The sequence below is a fragment of the Hesperophylax consimilis genome, chromosome 10 (genome assembly GCF_061612785.1).
Source record: "Hesperophylax consimilis isolate HC1 chromosome 10, BYU_Hcon_1.0, whole genome shotgun sequence".
NCBI classification, from domain to species: Eukaryota; Metazoa; Arthropoda; class Insecta; order Trichoptera; family Limnephilidae; genus Hesperophylax; species Hesperophylax consimilis.
In genome coordinates this window covers 21,482,438-21,501,228 of record NC_142845.1, presented here as the reverse complement: position 1 = coordinate 21,501,228, position 18,791 = coordinate 21,482,438, and the positions used below count along the sequence as shown (strand labels likewise).

The 18,791-nt window shown below is 36.1% G+C and overlaps 2 protein-coding genes across 6 annotated transcripts; both read right to left on the bottom strand.

Annotated features, from left to right (window-relative positions):
• Positions 1–412: 412 nt before the first annotated feature.
• su(sable) (suppressor of sable RNA-binding protein) lies at positions 413–7,732 on the bottom strand. Of its 5 annotated transcripts, none has more exons than XM_089636144.1 (2): positions 7,523–7,732; positions 413–5,232 (listed from the first exon to the last, which is right to left on the bottom strand). In XM_089636144.1, exon 2 carries the CDS (start codon positions 5,152–5,154, stop codon positions 1,195–1,197), a length of 3,960 nt encoding a protein of 1,319 aa, XP_089492270.1. In that variant the 5' UTR covers positions 5,155–5,232; positions 7,523–7,732; the 3' UTR covers positions 413–1,194. The 5 variants fall into 5 exon arrangements, with proteins under 5 accessions (XP_089492270.1, XP_089492273.1, XP_089492271.1 ...); XM_089636147.1 differs by having other exon boundaries at positions 413–5,228; XM_089636145.1 differs by lacking the exon at positions 7,523–7,732 and adding an exon at positions 6,436–6,561.
• A 3,504-nt stretch (positions 7,733–11,236) lies between these two features.
• Positions 11,237–18,447, bottom strand: LOC149420452 (intraflagellar transport protein 22 homolog). Its single transcript, XM_089636363.1, has 4 exons — positions 18,409–18,447; positions 15,547–15,722; positions 14,228–14,430; positions 11,237–11,355 (listed from the first exon to the last, which is right to left on the bottom strand). The coding sequence occupies exons 1-4, from the start codon at positions 18,445–18,447 to the stop codon at positions 11,237–11,239; spliced, it is 537 nt and encodes a 178-aa protein (XP_089492489.1).
• Between the last annotated feature and the right edge of the window lie 344 nt (positions 18,448–18,791).

The window sequence follows — 18,791 nt, the reverse complement described above, 5'->3', positions numbered from 1 at the left end:
TCAACATACCCTCAAACAAAAGGTGACTTTATGAGGAACTCTCAGTGGTAGAACAATTTAACATACTATATCCGACATGTGTAAACGTAGTATACCAACAAAATAATAGAATGCTACAACACTACGTCTATACACGTCGGATATTAGTTTCATTTTAAAGAATAACATGCAACTTATTAAAATTCTGCGCAGGACTTAGACTTAGTCTTGGTGACTAATTACATCAAATTTCACTGGACTTTCTTTAAAAATCTCATTTTGTACAATGTATTCAGTCAAACAGATGTATACAGAATCCTCATCGAAAGCTCCAAACATGTAGCGAAAAAGGCTTCTGATTTGGTGGAAAATAATGATTTTCATCTGATGTGGTGAAGAAAGCAACATGGAAATATATTTAAAAATGGTTTATTGGCAATATACATATATAGTAAAATTAAACCTACGTACAAAAAATAATTTATACGATATCTCAGCTTTTGTTCAGCAAAATCTATATTGAAATAACTAAAATAAACATTCCATGAAAGAGAAACATTCTAATAATGTATATCTCCAATTAAACAGGTTTATAATATTGTATTGCTTATCTTTCTTTCACTTAAAACTAATATCGACATCCATTCCTATTTATACACACTAAAGCAACATCCCTAAACGTAATTATTTTTCAGCTGAAGGCTTCATGACACCGGTAGTGATGAATTGTTCTTTTGCCAGTGTTATACTACACATGATGAAAAAAATAAATTTATGATGTTTCAGAAAGTAACAATGCAATAAAAATATTAAATAAAAGCATTTTTACTGATGTAAAGCGTGAAAAATAATTTACAAATGCTTCGTTGTAAACAAAAATAAAATAATTGTAAGTTATTTCACTCACTATGTACAAAACATTAAAATTATTCTTATTACGGAACAATGTTCCACGAACATAATTATGCTTCAACTATCTAAAAATTGTAAAATATACAAAGATAATAATAGTTATTGTACAGCTTAATAATTTACATTACTGCTAAATAGTTTTAATTTACAAGATTTTATCTTAGTAAGAAAGACAAAATAATAATACCAGTCATACCTACAGCGAGGTAAATTTACTATAAAGAATTATACAAGGAGAATTTAAAATCACACTTGTCAGTCTAAGCAACAAGCTGGTTCACTCGAGGCTCTGTGGAAGAAGTTTCACCGCCGGTCTCCTTTCCAGCCACCCCCACCACCTCCTCCGCGCTCAGAGTAGCCCCCCCGCCGCTCCCGCCCCCGAGAGCCGCGCCACCTCTCGCTTCCGCTGCCACCACGCCCTCCTCGGTATGGCTTGAAATCGTTACCCTTCTGAGTCCTATTGTAATACTTGTCATCGTAGTTATTATCTCCACGGAACTCATTCATATTATTTCCACCTGCGCTCTTGTTGTACAATCCTGGAGCGTTGTCATTGAAGTTGCTGTTGAAGTTATCGTTGTTGAAATTCTGCATTCGAGGATTATTATCATTACTGTAGTTAGGCATTCGAGAATTGTTATCATTATTAAAATTGGGCATTCGGGAAGTATTACTATCGTTATTGAAATTTGGCATTCCATTGAAATTACCACTGTCAAAATTGTGCGGAACATTTGGGGCTCTTCCTAATAAGCCAGGGGCACCTCGAGGATCTCCACCTTGGAACCTCATGTCGAAGTTTCCCATCGGTCCCATGGGGCCCATGTTGGGAGGTCCCATAGGATTCATGCTGGGTGGACCCATGGGGTTCATGTTAGGAGGTCCCATGGGGTTCATGCCCATCATTCCAACAGGATCCATTAGCCCTATGTTGCCGCCTACAAAGTTTTCATTTTGGTTGTAATTCATCGGGGGTATTACAGGAGGGTTGTTTTCTAGCATTACCGGAGTAAATTCACCTTTCTCATTTAAAGTAATACCGAGGTTGGTAAAAATATTAGTGAGCACATTGTTGGATCTAATTTCCGAGAGGTCAAATAGTCTTCCCGAAGAATTATCTTGATGAAATTTCTTCACAGTCATGGAGACGGAAGCCAATTGTTGATTCACAAGTATCTTCTGGTTGGAGCCGAGATCCCTGTACCAGTTGGAAGTTTGGATGATTGCTTGCAAGTCCAAGGGAGCTGGTTTTGCGGAAGCGGCTTTTTCCACTGCAGGTTCGTGCGCTCGTTTTCGCGGGTCTATTCGAACAGCAGGGGGCTTTGGTGCTTTTTCAACTGATTCCAGAGAGCTCTCATCGACAGAGAGCCTAAATATTTTTCTTAATCTTGGATCTAATGACGCTTGGGATTTGGGGGTACTATTTTTAATATCGGTATAATCCGGTCGGGGGACATCTACGATACTGAGTTTGAAGATTATAGGCGGGTGAGAATTAATGGATCCATCTATTTCGGTAGCAGGAGTATAATTAGGAATAGGTTTAAAAGGCAATCCTAAGCGCAAGTCCACATCACCACTGCCCGGGGTCTGCCTCAAATCAGTATCTCCAAATGATGGCATCCTAAAGTCGATATCTTTTATGGGTCGTAAATCAATATCAGTTCTTTTCCTTCCATCGCTGCTTCCCCCTTCGACACAGTTGTAAATGGAAACGAAACCTGGTTTGGGGGCTTTTGATTCTTGGCTGACTTTCTTGATTGATTCAGTAGAAGTCTTGCGCTCTGGAGACTTCTTCATATTTCTGGGATCTCTCGACTTGGGGGGAATATCTACTTTAGGAGGTTCATTGATCTGTTCTACGGGAGTGTTATTTTTGATGGAGGTAAGTAGTTTGGAAACTTCGGCACTAATATCTATTTTAGAAAGATCACCAAGTTTTGTGATGACCGTGCTCGGCTCTATAGACTCTGGGGCCAGAGAAGGAGTGTAAACTTTAGGATGATCCGCTTGAGTTGGTGATTTAATTTTTGAAAAGGTTTTGTCATTGCGATCCTCATCACTGGAATACCACTTTTCATCAATTTGCAAATTGTCTTCTTCTTCATCATCAGTCGTCGTTCGCCGGGCTTTATGTTCTGGTTTTTTCTGTGTATAAAAGTCCTGAGGTTTGGCTGGAAGGGAAGATATCCTGATATCGGTGTCTGATTCAGCTTTGATCTCTTCACTCTCCTCGTGAGACAGCCGGACACTGGCCAAGGTGGCATCTTGCATGTATTGATGAAGACGATGGTCAATATCGACATCTTTTTTACTTTCTAATTTCAGAGTATTACTTTGGTATTCATTTTCTGCACTAGTATCTTCCTTTTCAAATTTACTGAACTTAAGAGCATCTTTTGTGTACTGATCTATGTCAATTGAATTCTTTTGTTTTCGCGGGTCAGCTGGAAAAGTTTCCCTTTCAATAGTTCTGCAGTCCGTATCGCCCATCGGATTTGGGAGTAAGGAGTTTTGCTGGAACCTCATATCAACATCTTGTCCAATAACTTCCGGTGCAACAGGATTAGGTTTTAAATCTGGTAATATTGGAGATACTCTCATGTCGAGATCTTTGCTCATTTTGGCATTATTTAGGAAAGCATTTGAATTGGAAGACTGGTTTTGAATTAAGCCTAACTTTTGTATGCTCATAGTGTTCAACTGGATCTCATGTATCTGGTGCATAGTCAGACCGAGCTGATTCAACTGGTTGACCGTAAGTTGACTTAATTGATTCAAATTATCAATTCCCAAGTTGACTAATTCTGAAATCTGGTGCTGAGTCAGAACACCGTTCAAATTGTGAATGTTGAGAATACTGGAAGTTGCAGGGTTGCCGGGAGAAGGGGCACCCAGGGAAGGGGCAGACGGCGGAGAGTCGCACCATCTGGATTGCCTGACTTTGGACATGTTCTTACTTTTATCATTGGGCTGAAAATGTTCATTATGATGGGAGTGCTCATTTGGATTGATAATTTGATTTTCCTCATAACCATGGGGCTTCAGAACGTTCAATTCAAATATAGACGGTATCGGGTTAGGTTTCTCCTTTGCATTAGATTTAGTAGGCGAATATTGCTGTATTAGGGTGTTCTGAGTCATAGCCACCATTTTGGCAGCAGACTCCCGATTCAGGCGGGGAAAGTCTCCTAGAATTTCTTTGGGGGCGGACTCAATATGTTTGAGTAAAATATTTTTTAAACTATCGGACAGAGGTTTGCCATGGGCGAATTTACATTCATCTTTGTAAATGCAAGCTAAACCGGTATGGTAATATTTACAGGGAAAATCAGAATGCAAATATAAACATTTATCCCTTTTTGCACAACAGTCCATGAGATAAAATTTGCAAAGCTCTAATTTTCTGGGGGGTTGAGCATCATGGGAGAAGGTGCATTCATCTCCCTTGTAGCACTTGCCCTGCATGAAGAAGAGGCACACCCCGTCAGGATCCTGCTGCGGGTGCATGTCCTGGCGGCGGTGGGTGGCACGCATACGGGAACGGTCGGTGCGTCGGTCGCGGCCTCCGCCCCCGCGGCCTCTCCCTCCCCGCCCGCCTCTCTCTCGGCCCCGCGAGCCCCCGCTGCCCTCCGAGTCGTACTCCTCCTCGCTCTGGTAACTGTTATCGTAAGGCTCCTCATCCAGGGGGCCTTGCTTGAACACGGGAGAAGCCCCTCGCACGCACATCATTTCATCTTCATCCATTTCCTCGTCGCCTTTTCCCCTGTCTTCCCTTTTCTTTTTTTTCTTAGAACTTTCCTTGTCAGGTTGGTCATGCTTTTTACGTTTCTTATGTTTCCGCTTCGAGTCTAAATCATCGATGCCACTGTCAAACCTTTCGGCATCCAGGGGATAGTCTCCGGGAAGGTCGGCTCCCTTTTTAAGAGCCAACCTGATAGCTTTTTCAATATTTCCCGCAAAGTCATCTTCCACAGGGGTCGGCAAAAGGAACTTTCTACTCTTATCTTTCTTCTGAAAGCTTCTGTCCGCTTTATTGTGGTATTCTTTGGCCTTCTTCTTCTCCCGTTTTTCTGCTTTGCTGGATTTGCGATCAGGCTTGTTGAGCTGGTTGTTGGACTGATTGTTGGGCCCATTGCCGGGCTCCGCGGGGCCCTCAGCAGCCACTGGTGGACTGACGGTTTCCTCGTTTTGTACTTCTGAATCGGATTCAATTTCTCCATCTTCGAGATCATCCATATTTAACATTTCTACGTCTGCCATTTTTTATCTTCAATATCTCTCCTAGATTTCTTATTACATTCCATCGACTTTTAAACTGGATAATTATTAATGATCTTCCTGTAACAAAATATACGTCCGTATTATAATATTTGCTTTTCGCTATTATTTAAAAAAATACGAAAGATACATCACATGTAAGAGAAAAAGTAGGTATTATAAAAAAATATGTATTTCGAAATGATTATTCATAATTTATGGAAGAGCATAATGTTGGATGATATAAATTATTGCTGAATAATATTTTAATTGACACTTTATTATAAAGGTCAATGCCATGTAAGTAGACTTAATTTTTGATCATAAATAGGAAGGAATGGAGTCGTAGTATTATTATCATAAGGTTTGCATTTTATTTTCATACGATATAAACATCAAATTATCATATGGTCGAATGTAACTACAATCTAAACACATTCATTGAACAGTTTCCTATAGTTTTTCCTATTTCACATACGTAATGTAGGTACCTATTATTATTATTTCGAGCGTACTTTTGCTGTGCACGTAGGTACATAGGTAATATCAAAAATAGAATAGCTACACGTAGTAAATTGTGGCTACCTTGCGTATTTTCCATTGTGGGATAGAAAGAGTCGACTATATTTCATAACGCGCGCCGGCAACGTTGTAAAATTAATGTTGACATTACTGACCCCAGGTATAATTATTACAAGAAAGAAACCTTCTCAAAATCGTAACGATACAACTTCGAATGCACTTTCTTTCAAAATGTACCCATATATGTAAAAATTTACTGAATCACTAGTAAAGGGGGCATAAAATTAAACGTTCAGTACGTCATGTTCAACATTTAAACATTCTACTAAAATGATAAATAAATTTTATGAATAAATTTACCGTAAATGGAAAAAGAGTTAATTAGAATACGTAGAAAAGTTTTATCACATCTTAAATAATGTTTTTCCTGGCAAATAAGGACAATAATAATAATAAGTTTCGTTGTTGGAATACAAGTCAAGAAGCGACGTTGCCGTCCGCAGTTTTGCGCGGCGGAATGCTAATGCTGGAAAGCCAGCAAATACGGAAATCAAGTGGCATCGATTGATTACGCATTTTTGCACTGGTTTCTGCAAAACGAACATAGTTCGAAAATATCAGCGAATCGATTTATGGTTAAACTCAAATTCGAAAAATATCGAGATTTATATTTACTGCCGTCAATTCTCGCTGAATAGACAGCTATAATGCCGTGCAATCGTAATTATGTTAGGAAATACTTAATGTAAACGAATATCACACCATTTTGAAAATATGAATCGGCTAACAATATAACACAATGATGATTTGAACATGTAGTCAGTAGTGTGTTTCGTGGTAACAACTTTACCAACAAATCCTCGCTTCGAATTGGATCAACAGCGAGTCACTCTATCAACACATAATAATATAGCCGTGGCCGGTGACGTCATCTGATTAAAATACATTCGCGGATCAGGAACGGCCGCGACCGAATCGGACATTCAATTGCCCGGAAATCACGAAAATAAAATATACTAACTCAACGCGACTTCGATTTAAAGACGATTAGTATAAAACATCAAAATTTTAAGTATGGGTAAAAAAACGATTAACTCAAAAATGGTTTCGTTGAAAGTAAATTTAAATTGTGAGAACAAAAGTAAAATTGGGGTTAAATAAACAAATTTACAATAGGTTCCCGAAAACAATATTTTCAAAAAAATAACTAGTTTTTAAACAAGAGCAAACACTTGAAAAGGTTGTCAGAAAATTATAATCCAATACAAAAGTGGTCTACTTTCAGTTAGTGGAGTAAGAGAACTAAGTATAATAATATTGATCAGTAAGCTACCACAACCAGAAATTTGTAAAGAAAACTCATGCATTGTAAAAATATAAACACCCAAGTACACCCCTGGATAAGGTGACCTTGAGAATATTGAGGTCATAGGGCCTTTCGGGTAGTATGAAAGCGAAATGTAAATTTTTCAGAACAAATAAAATATCAGAGTTATAGCAATTATTAAAAGATTTAAATAAAAATTAACGAAAATACAGCGACGCCAAAACGGCAACGCCTGATCGTTGGGGGGACGCCATTTTGGATCTCACAACAATCAATTTTCGTCTTTTTACCGAATCCTGCAGTCGAAATGCCGTCGAAACACGCGACCAAAATCGTGTCATTGCAAACAATTTCGCAGTTTGCATTGTCACCATATTTGAACGATTTTATGCATTCTCATAACGGCCATGTTGCGATGTACGATGTAGCATTCACACTTTTCTACGTAGACGATTATCGAGGGACATAATCACGCATAAACATAAATCCCTCTACAAATAATGGTTAGCAAATGACAATTACCAGTATTTCATTAACAGTTCACTAAAGGCGACTATTATCTTTCCATATTAGAAGTAAAATTTTCATAGCATTGAAGCATTTCGTAGCAACAGGTCGGTGATTCGGGAACTATTGAATTTTATTATTCGGGCGTTGTCTTCTGTTTCAAGTCTTCCCTCCCGCTCGTTGCTCGACTTGCCTCTTGCTTGCAATGGCGGCCATGCGCGTGCTCAGTGCTGCCTCCTGGCGGTGGCGGGTACTAATCACCTCACAATGCGGGACTTTCAAAAATAAGTGCGCGACAAACATTTTAATTATACGATTATGTATTATCAAAAGCCTCACTATCAATGTCTTATCGGACATGTTCCTTGCAGTCTAGAATTCCAGATAAGATACTTTAATCACACCTTGTTTACCTCCTTCAAGATTTTAATTAATTATAATAATGTTGAAAACATCAAAATGACTTATGTCCTATCATTAAGTTACAAATCTATAATAAATTAATTTAATCTCTTGACCTTATCATAAAAAAAACATCCATGTCCCCACAATAATGCTATAATTATAACATAATAAGACATCGCTATGAATAATAATGTAATATAAAATACATGAATGTGATTGAAGCAAGTAAAAATACATGAATTTGCTGCCGTTTCAGAGTTGTGTGGGGGTCTATCTAATTTTACTGAGTCACGAATAAAGTTATTGTAAAATTATCAGCCTACCTCTGCCTGGAAACAGAGTGATGGATAGTTATTTAGTTACTTTAGATAATAGCTCCTTCTGGCTCTCCTTTTATTGGCATTATTAAATTTAATGACTAAAGAAGACGTAAATTTGTTTGCAGACCTCATATTATTTGTTCAATTTTCAATTACCTTAAAAATGTTTTTAATTAATTTAAAAAGAGAATATAAAACAATTTCACCAAATAACAACTAACAATAAATTATTACATACTTTGCTGTTGTTTAGTCATGTACTTTGCTATTTGACAGTTTTACCGCAAAGCCTACAAAAACCAGCTGTTTCCTCCTCTCTCTCTCTCTCTCTCTCTCTCTCTCTCTCTCTGTTGATAGCACAACTTTGCTTGTTTCAATAAAGATAGCGAACACCTAATTCGACGCCTGAGTGCATACATAGAAATTCATAATATTTTATGATAACGTCCTGGAAATAATAATTATTTTTAATAAATTATTAGGAAAACATTATCAAAATTTATATTAAAACATGTTTACACCCGTTGTACTATCTTCCTGGAAAAGTCAATGTAGGTATTAGAGCAGTTTATCTAAGCAAATTTCTTGAAGTGAAATGGTTCCCTATTGGCAGTAAATATTACTTACCCACATTGTATTCCAGTTTATTTAGTTGAATCAGAGTACTGTGAGTCATCAAACTATATAATATTATCTTTTCAGTCCTCCAGATTCCAGAAGGTCAATCAAGCCCATAATATCAGTAAACATATGCCTATTGACTATGTGGGTCTCTTCTTCCTCATGAGCGTTCTGGCGTCCAACTTTGGACATCCTCCTTTTTTAAGTTTTAGCCGATTGTTGCAGATTTATAGATATTATTTCAATACAACTTAAAAAAATGAATGAATTGCTTCCAATCTGAAACAAACTGTTTTTAAGTTGCACCTAGATCATGTCACTGGGTTAGGTTCAGTTACTTCATTGAAAAGTATTTTTATTCTTATTGTACATTATCAAATTGTAGTATAATATCTTTGTAAGATAAGAATATTATTTAGAAGTAAAATTTATGTGTGGTAGTGTTGCTTTTACTTTTGTGCAAAGTTCAACTGTTTATGACTCTTCTTATCATTTAATTGCTCACACATTCACCGAAGTAGAAATACAATCTGTATTTATTCAAGATAAATGTGCCTCAATAATAAAATCTAATATTAATTTTGTGCCTATCTACAGAACATATTATTCATAGTACACAATTGCTTACAATGCACAAATAGCAAGTACGACCCACTATTGAGTTTGATAGCCACCTCTGGACTGCAGTCTGCCTAGAGACCTAAAAAGACTCGACTCAAACATTATTTATTTTTTGATCTCTTGTATGTCTTAAAAAATGTTTTAAGACATACTTTTCACATAATTACGAATGAGCGAAGAAAGGAGTGTAAGGAGGATATATGATGCAAATGCGAATGGTAGCAGAAGTCGGGGACGCCCATGACGACATGGCACGATCAAGTGAATCAGATACTCGAGTTGGGCCATGTCAAGAGTAAGAATAATAGAAGAGTATGTATGAGACAATATATGAATGTGAATGAGGCAAGAAGTGTGTGCCAAGACTAAGTTGTTTGGCGGTCCGTCTTCTCTGCCTACCCCTGCTGTACCGGTGTGATGGATAGTTAGTTAGTGGTTTTTTATGAATTTTCAGACTTACTTGAATTTAAAAAAATAAATTATATTCATATATCTATTGTACAATCAATGCGTATATCTATATGGGATTGCACTAACCTCTCTAAATCCTGGAAAAATATGATTATTATTATTATTAAAAATACAAACATAAGACGTTGTTGATTGTGCATGGATTACATTTCCTTCATGAAAATGGGTCATTACTCATTCTTGGACTCAACAACGTTATTGTGAAATGATTTGTGTTTCCCCCCTCCTATAATATTAAATTCTTTACGTTTCAAGTTAACTTCTTCTTAAACCACAATTCTAATAGATGACAAGTCCCACGGGAGATTCCCGTACGCAGTTTATATATCTCACAAAAGCGGCGCTATACAAATTGTCTTGTAAGATAAGAATATTATTTTGAAGTAAAATTTATGTGCGTTTACTTATACTTTACATTTTCCAAATTTATGTCCGGGTTAAATCTTCCCCACAGAAAAAACTAAACCCTTCCACACACTTTTCCAAAAATGATCATCTAGTCAATTCACATTATGCAAGTGCATTATATAAGCATAATAAATACAAAATAATACAAAAACAACATGTCACATCACCAGAGATCAAATGGGAAAATAATTCACCGACTCTAGATATTTTCATATCAGAGGGTTTGGCTCGGTAGAACTTCTAATTGGACCTATAAATCCTACTGATCCCTCAGTATAAATATTTAAAAAATCTTTCGTAATTATATTTATTTTTACTAATGTAATTATATATACAAAATTCAGTTATATAATTAATTATTATGCACTTATTTTGACATTGGAACAAGCGGCTGCCGTGTGTGTGTGCACCCTTCCTAGGACTCCTACAGGTTATAGGACGTTGAGCCTTCTGTAAGTGACTTTATAATTGTACAATACTTATAAACATCATGTATTTTTTTTACAATCTTTACCTTATGAGAGATTTAACAGCCCATTTTTATTACCATTGCTAATACTGACTTAATAAAGTGAAGAGGACTATTGCTATAAATCTTTGATTTTATAGTTTTCTTTCAAAAACAATTATAATTTTTCCATAAGGTTTACGGAGTAGGTTGGTAAGTCCGGCTAAGCGTATTGGTTTACTCTACAAATCAAGAGTTTGGAGTTCAAACATGGACATTCTTGGGATGTACTAAGAAACAGCAAAATCAAAACCACCCTCTCTGCAAAACGTCGTGAAAGAGAAACTTTATTCAATGTAATTAATTCATCAAAATCCACATTATAGTTTTATAACATTACACATTTTGTCTTTATTAGAAAAATATCTTCAGCTTTCAATCAACCTTTACGTTGTTTATAATAGTAGTAACATAGTTAGAAAAGTCATTCCTTAGTTTGTTTCCAGCGTCTGCTATGTTTACAGGTACTTGAGATATTTTTGCAAATGTTGAAGCTGAAAATATAAAATATATTATTTGTTAAATTAATGATACTGACATCTGTGAACAAAATATGAAAACACTTTCAGCGATCACTCAAACCATTTTTATTACCATAATGCGAACTCCCTAGTAACACAGATGTCGCTAGTTCAGTTAGTGATTTAGTAAAAGCGCAAGCGCATGCATCGGCATAAAAAGCATAAGCAAATCTCTACTAGGTGGTAGTAAGGGTAAAGCAAAGATTTAAACCATTTACTTATAAAAGTTGCTCAATTTAATAGCAGATTGCAGTAGTATATAAAATAAAAGACGCAATCCATATTTTATTTACAAACAGGAGGCCTATGTCATCTTTGGTGATACTGTGTGGAGGTTCTTTTTAAGGTAAGAAAAGATAAGAAATTCTGGGAAGAAAAAGGGTATGAGGGGTGGTTATGAATCTGGGGGTCGGTGTGTCCAGTAGTGACGAATGAATCCATCCCTCCCACTCAGAGGCGGATTTGCAGTCTTGGCCGCCCTAGGTCCCAGACCATGTAGCCGCCCCTTTCTCAGTACCCATCATATTGAACAGGAGTATCCAAACTTTTCAGTAAGTTCCTAGGGTCAAAACCGTTTTAATTTTCCTGCCATTATCATTCATGGTTCATGGGGTGAGATTTGTCCAGGTCTTGGCGGCGGATACGTCTGCCCACCTGCTGCGTGGCGGGCCGGATCGAGAGAGACTGGGTGAGGGAGGCCTTTTGACCTTTCCAGCCGGACTATCTTGACCCATCGCCTTGCGCCGCAGTTGGAGGGATGTATTCATACGTATGTCACTCCTGGACACACTAATCCCCAGATTCCTACCCACCCCTTATACATTTTCCTTTTCAGAACTTCCTATCCTTCCCTTCCTTAAAAAGACCCTCCACACAGCATCACCTAAGATGACATAGGTCGTGAGGGAAAATATTTTCCTCAAAGCCTCCTGTGTGGAATTAATGTAAAAAAATACGCTTGCTAAATTCGCTCGTTCAATTACTGTATAATTGTCGATTGTCGCAGGCCGGATTGATGACATTGGCGGGCCGTTGTTTGGAGACCCCTGATATAGACTATAGACTACATAATGAAATTACTTTATTGACAACTTTTATCGAAATCGATTCAGAAATTTAGTAAACTATAATAGCTGCTAGTATTAAATACTTTCTAAGGTTTCAAGGATCTGAATAAAACAGTTTTAGGTTTAATTTATCTAACTTGTTTCAGGTTTATTCTCATACAATAATATATAAGTGTTTCACAGTTACAATTAGAGTTGCCAGATACGGGCTGGATAAAAAGTTATTATTAAGTCTCCAAACAAATAAAATAAATCAGCACCTTTTTTAAATAAAAATCAACCTAAGGTAAGGTGTGGCGAGGGCGGCTGCGGGGCGTGGGAGCGCGCTGTGTGCTGTGTTTGAACACGCTCTTGCATATCGCTATTTCGTACGTAGAATATTTAGGTACTTAGGAAGTAATTTCTTGTTATCATCTGTGACTTTTTTGTCACGATTGGCCGCCCCTAATATCTGGCCGCCCTAGGCCCGGGCCTACATAGGCCTAAGGGCAAATCCGCCTCTGCTCCCACTGCCATGCAAGGCAATGGGTCGAAAGAGTCCGATTGGAGAGGTCAAAAGGTCTCCCTCAACCAGTTTCTTCCGATTCGGCCCGCCGCGCAGTAGGTGGGCAGATGCGTCCGCCGTCAACACCCGGACAAACCTCACCCCTTGAACCCGGGCACCTTTGCTAAGTCGCCAAACGTACCGAACTATGGCAGAGGTGTCGGTTATCAAATAAATGTTTCCCGGGGCAGCGGTGCCCTACACTAGCCTAAAAAAATTGAGATTATAATTTTTGTCTTTTAATTTTGAAACACTTGATGGCAGTAACAAAACCATTTAAGGTTAAACGCAACGCTCGTTGTATTGTACGTGTTCACAGATTGCGTTAATTAATTAATTTTGTTTAAATACGCTTTTGCAAGGTATTGCTTTACAGTATTAAGACAAATTATTTGTTTGCGCCTCATATACGCAATATGAATATGAATAAATAGTTTTGTCCATATAAAAACTCAATTCTATCGAGAAAGGCATACAAATACAATATTGGATTGAATCATCGGTAAAATATTGTATTTGTGTACCTTTCTCGAAAGAATTAAGTCTTTAAACGAACAAAAATATTGATTCATATTCATATTGCGTATATACGGGCGCAAACAAATGATTTGTCTTAATATTGTAAAGCAATACCTTGCAAAAGCGTATTTAAACAAAATTAATTAATTAACGCCATCTGTGAACACGTAGAATACAACGAGCGTTGCGTTTAACCTTAAGGTTAAACGTGACTCTTTTTATATTCTACGTGTTCATAGATGGCGTTAATTTATTAATTTTATTAAAATACCCTTTTTGAAAAATTAAGATGAATATGAGTAAATTGTTTAGTTCGTTTAAAAACTCAATTCCCTTGAGAACGGCATACAAATACAATATTGGATTGAATCATTATTTTTTTACGGGCAAAACTGTTTGCTATTCATATTCCGTATGTACGAGCGCAAACAAATAATTTGTTTTAATATTGTGAAGAAACACCTTGCAAAAAGCGTATTTTAATCAAAAAAATTAACGTCATCTATGAACACGTAGAATATAACCAGCGTAGCTTTTAATAATTATTTTACGTTTTGACTACTTCAGTTGACATTAATGCGAGTAAAGACGCAAACCATAATCGTGATCTTTGCTTACAATATACGATAGCAGATGGCGGTAAACGTTCCGCTTAGGCATGAAAAATAATATCCAATAATACAAGCATATAGAAGAAAAAAATGTTTATAGTCACATAATCTTAGTCCTTTGGTATCCTGTTGGGCACCCATGGTGTTGTAAAACACGACACACTGTTTGGGACCGAGACCCGGTTGCAGAATAAAATAATTATAGAGCAACTCAAGTTCCCTCGGGGCGCTCGTTACATTGTTCATGGCGCAGACAAGGATTACTCCGTTGATATTGTTCCTGAATACCGGCCAACAGGATTCAAATCTGAAATTATAATATACACCAATGTGTAAAATCTGTAAGATTCTATCTAATGATTCTAATTTGTAAGATCTAGTTTAAAATTATGAGGCCATTTTAATTATCACGTCTTTTATTACTGTCTTGGATCACGATCCATTATTCATTCACATTCATACATCGTCTCATTTCCTCCCTCTGCCCAAACGCTCTACGGGTTCGAGCCATCTAAGCGTCCATTGTCATCAGTTCTTAATCGTCTTTGCGTTATATTACCGCACATTTATGCCTTAGACTTCTTATTTTGACAGCATTCAGTGTAATTTCACCATTTTCAAGCCTAACTTCCATCAAAAAGGGTCAGAACCTATCTACATTATTTCGAAAACAGTTAAATTACTGCGAGGAATACGAATATTGTAAATTGTAACTAAATCCAATAACATTTAACCAATCTGGTTAGGTTAGGTTAGGTTGGGTTAGGTTAGGTTGTAGCGGTAGGAACCATCCGCTGACATACCAAGACTTCTAGACACGCGTTGGCATGGAATTACAGCTGCCACTCGGAGGATTCAAATAAGCTAGGCGTTGAATTCCAGAGAAGCCGGCAGTTGGTTTTCGTGGCGAGTGGGAAACGGACCTGAGGACGGGCTGCTTGATCGTCGGAGATTGAAACACGCACGTGAGACATTTTATTAATCCTCATGAATTAGACACATAATCTCTTAGATATCACCATGTTTATAAATTCGTTTAGAAGAGTTTTCTAGACTGGCGCTCAGTGGTGATGTCTTATTTTAAGCTTTATAGTTAAAATAATTTTACGAGTAAATGTCGTGGCCGAGTTCAAATTACGTTGTGCTATCAAATAGCCAACCACCCCTGATTTTCTAAATTTAAGTCTTGCTCTTGTATTTAAGGTTTAAATTTAATAAACATTCATATTTTATATTACAATTGTTATTCTGAGTCTTCTTTTCAATTCCCCTTATTGCTACAAGCTATGGTGGAGCATATTACCAGAATACGGTGAGTTTAATATAATATGTGTTGACAATCAACGTTACAAGGTAAGGTTGGCTTAGGTTATGTTGGGTTAGGTTAGGTTAGGTGAGGTAGTAAAATATTGTCATACGCAACCTGTGATCCCCGCTGCAGTCCCACAGTTCTATGTCCGCTTTTATTGTTTGATTATTGATATTTAGGTTTCCTGTTTCGAATTCTAATATTCTCGCTCCCTGCGTTGGGCGAACTTCGTTGTTGAATTCTACATCCACAGATTCCGACAAGAAGTTTGCCATCACAGTCTTACCACTCTGAAAGAAAAAATACTTACAGCCAAATTATCGCATATTATCTTCGGTAAGGCATCTAGGTAATTATTATATTATTGTACTAGCTGTATCCCGAAACGTGTTTTTTTTTTTTTTTTTTAATTTCCTTTATTTTTTCCCAATTTATATATTTGACATTACAAGTTTTATAATAATAGGAAAGGGAACCCACTAAGGCGCAGCCTGTGCGTGGGTAATATAAGTTTATACATTAGATTTTTGTACCTAAAAATAACAGTAAGCATAATAAAGAAAAACGGTAGGATTTTAATTAAAGTTAGTCTAAAAGATTGTGCAAGAGGTGCATATTAAAAATAAATCAAAGTAAAAATAAAGATTGTAAGATAATATATATGAATTAAAAGAACACAAAATAAAATAATAATAACTATACAGAAAAAAAATAGAAAAAAAGTAAAAATTAAATGAATAATGCTTCAACATTTGCATTGTACACCCACAACTTTAATTCTTTTTGGTATTGCGCTAGTTTTGTTGTTACTTGATTTTTTTTTGGTAATAGATTAAAAGTGCGATGTCCAATAAAGCTACCGTGAATTTGCATTAGTTTGGTATTGATTTGTGGGGTATAAAATACATGATTTCTTCTAAAGTTGATTTTGGGTTCATATTTTTGAAATTTGTTTTGGTTTTTCATGACATATTTCAGGCTTTGAAGTAAAAATAGTTTACGGAGATTGAATAGTTGAGATTCCTTGTACAATTGATCAGTCGAAAATGTCCTCTTTTTGTTATATATAACCTTGATAATATGATTTTGTACTATTTGTAGTGGTTTTATAAATGTATCTAGTGCGCCACCCCATCCTAATACACCGTACGTGTTGATGTGGCTCAATCTGTCTGTGCAGATAAAGAAACAGCGCGTGTTGTTTTTACATCCACCAGATGGCCAAAAAAACTCGTTTGTCCAACAGAAGGCGCAGTTTTTCAAAAACGAATGTTTTTACCTATTTGACACCTTTATATATAATTCATCAATAAAAACACACGCGTATTTGAATACAACATTGTGTCAGAATTTTAGAGAAATCGGTGAAAAACTTTCACAGATTTAAGATTTTGAACAAACGAACATTTATATTTTTATTTATATTATTATCATTATATAGTTGGTGAAGAAGAGTGTCCCGGTGTGGGTGTGTTTATTAAACAAATTTATAATTTTATTCCCAGATTGATGAAGTTTTGCACACTCGACTATCAAACGAAGGATGTCTACATGAGATTTCGATAAACCACTCCTATGCCTTTTCCCCACCACGTTAAGCAGAATTTTGAAACTTCTTGATGAAATTTTGCACACTTGACGTTCAAAATAAGAGGAAAATTACTGTCTACATCTGATTTAGAAAAAACTCCGTGTAGAGCCTGGGAAACGCTCACCTAGTTTTCAAATAATAGTTTAATAGAGTTTGAAGTGAGTTTTTTTAAAATCGGTGTTCATAACCCCACCCTGACCCCAACTGTCCAATACCTTCTGATTTTTTAATGTTTTAAGTTTTAAAAAAGTCACCACTTAGCAGGCATCCTGAATATTATTAAATGGGAATGAAAATCACTTTATTTAAATTTATAACATTTTCTCTAAACATAGGTACTATACTATCTTCAATGTTTTCAAACGGAGGTTTCTAACTAACTAGCCATCACGGGGAAGCAGAGAGGATATACCGCCACTCAACACTGTATTGGTATACACGCCTTGCCTTATTCATCTTTTCACACATACTCTTCTGTTATTCTGACTCACTTGATACCATAAATAAACCACTCACTGCTTGAGACTTTTACTGTTTCGATACCAAAATATACAGTGGTAAAAATATAATAAATTAAGAAATATGGGGATCATGTCTAAAGTCCAATGTTGAACCACTAAATATTACTCAAAAATTGATCCTTAAAGTGATGTACCTACAAAAAAAAATTCTGTTATCCATCCAACCTACTTTATAAGGAATGTAAAGTTATGTGCATAAAACAGCTATATATCACTCAAATACTTTGTCGATTTTTTATCAATATTAAATTTGCTGAAAGAACACAACAAATGCGGACAACTAGAATTAGCTTTAGATTGAACTTTGTGGCGGTACATACTAAATCTTCTTTAAGTCAAAGAAATTATTTATATCAGGCACCACTTAGGTATGTTTAATATTCTTCCAAATCATATTAAGTCTACCAATTCCTCAGTTAAATTTAAAAAGTTAATTACGGTTTTTGTATTGACAGACGATTGTCTTAATATTTTTTCATCCTTGTCCTTTCTTAAATAATAAGATTTTATATAAGTCCCATTTGCTAAAAACTGAATGTCACCCTATCTGTCTTTATTATCTACTTTGCTTCTTCTTTTGAATAATGATTAATGATTAGTTATGGTTCAAATATTGTTACAGTATACTGTCAAATTACCCATCTGGTAACACATCAAATATTTATTTTTTCTTTAATTTTGAAATATTTTGTGTTTGTATGTAGAATTACTTTATGTTTGTGATTACTCTTATGTTTGCTTCACTCAAATGTAAATTATTAACCTCGATACAGGCTTAGTCCTAGTGAGGTTGATTTTTATGTGAAAAAAAGTGTTTTATGTATAGTGAGATGCAATAAATAAATAAATCTCTGAAGTTCCTACCCCAGGGGGTCCAATCATCAGCAGTTTCAGTTTGATCATGGTTATTATTTATTCGGTTTAAATTATCAAAACACTTCGACTTTATTCTGGTTGACTCCGGGAAATGTGTTGTTGGTACGTTTGACGTTGTTGCTATGGTGCGTTATGTAGTCATAACAAAAAAGCGAAACTGTGTTGAATCAATTTAGTATTGAACCTTGGGTATTGCTGTTCTATAAAAATGCCAGAATATTACAAGAATTGTAAGAATTAAAACGTACACAATAACAATTATTCTGTTCTTGCAACACGGTCAACAAAACCCTTACTTCCATTTACCAATAGTTACATAATGTACCTACTCATTTTTTTCGCGACATTCTGTGGCACGTATCCCGTTTAAA

Bases quoted from the DNA above. Each gene is read 5' to 3' on its own strand.
- LOC149420452 (XM_089636363.1), bottom strand. From the start codon at position 18,447: ATGATCAAACTGAAACTGCTGATGATTGGACCCCCTGGG. The intron at 15,723-18,408 runs GTAGGAACTTCA...TTTTTCTTTCAG, and splicing joins TGATGATTGGACCCCCTGGG to AGTGGTAAGACTGTGATGGC. The intron at 11,356-14,227 runs GTGACTATAAAC...TTATATTTTCAG, and splicing joins TACCAAAGGACTAAGATTAT to CTTCAACATTTGCAAAAATA.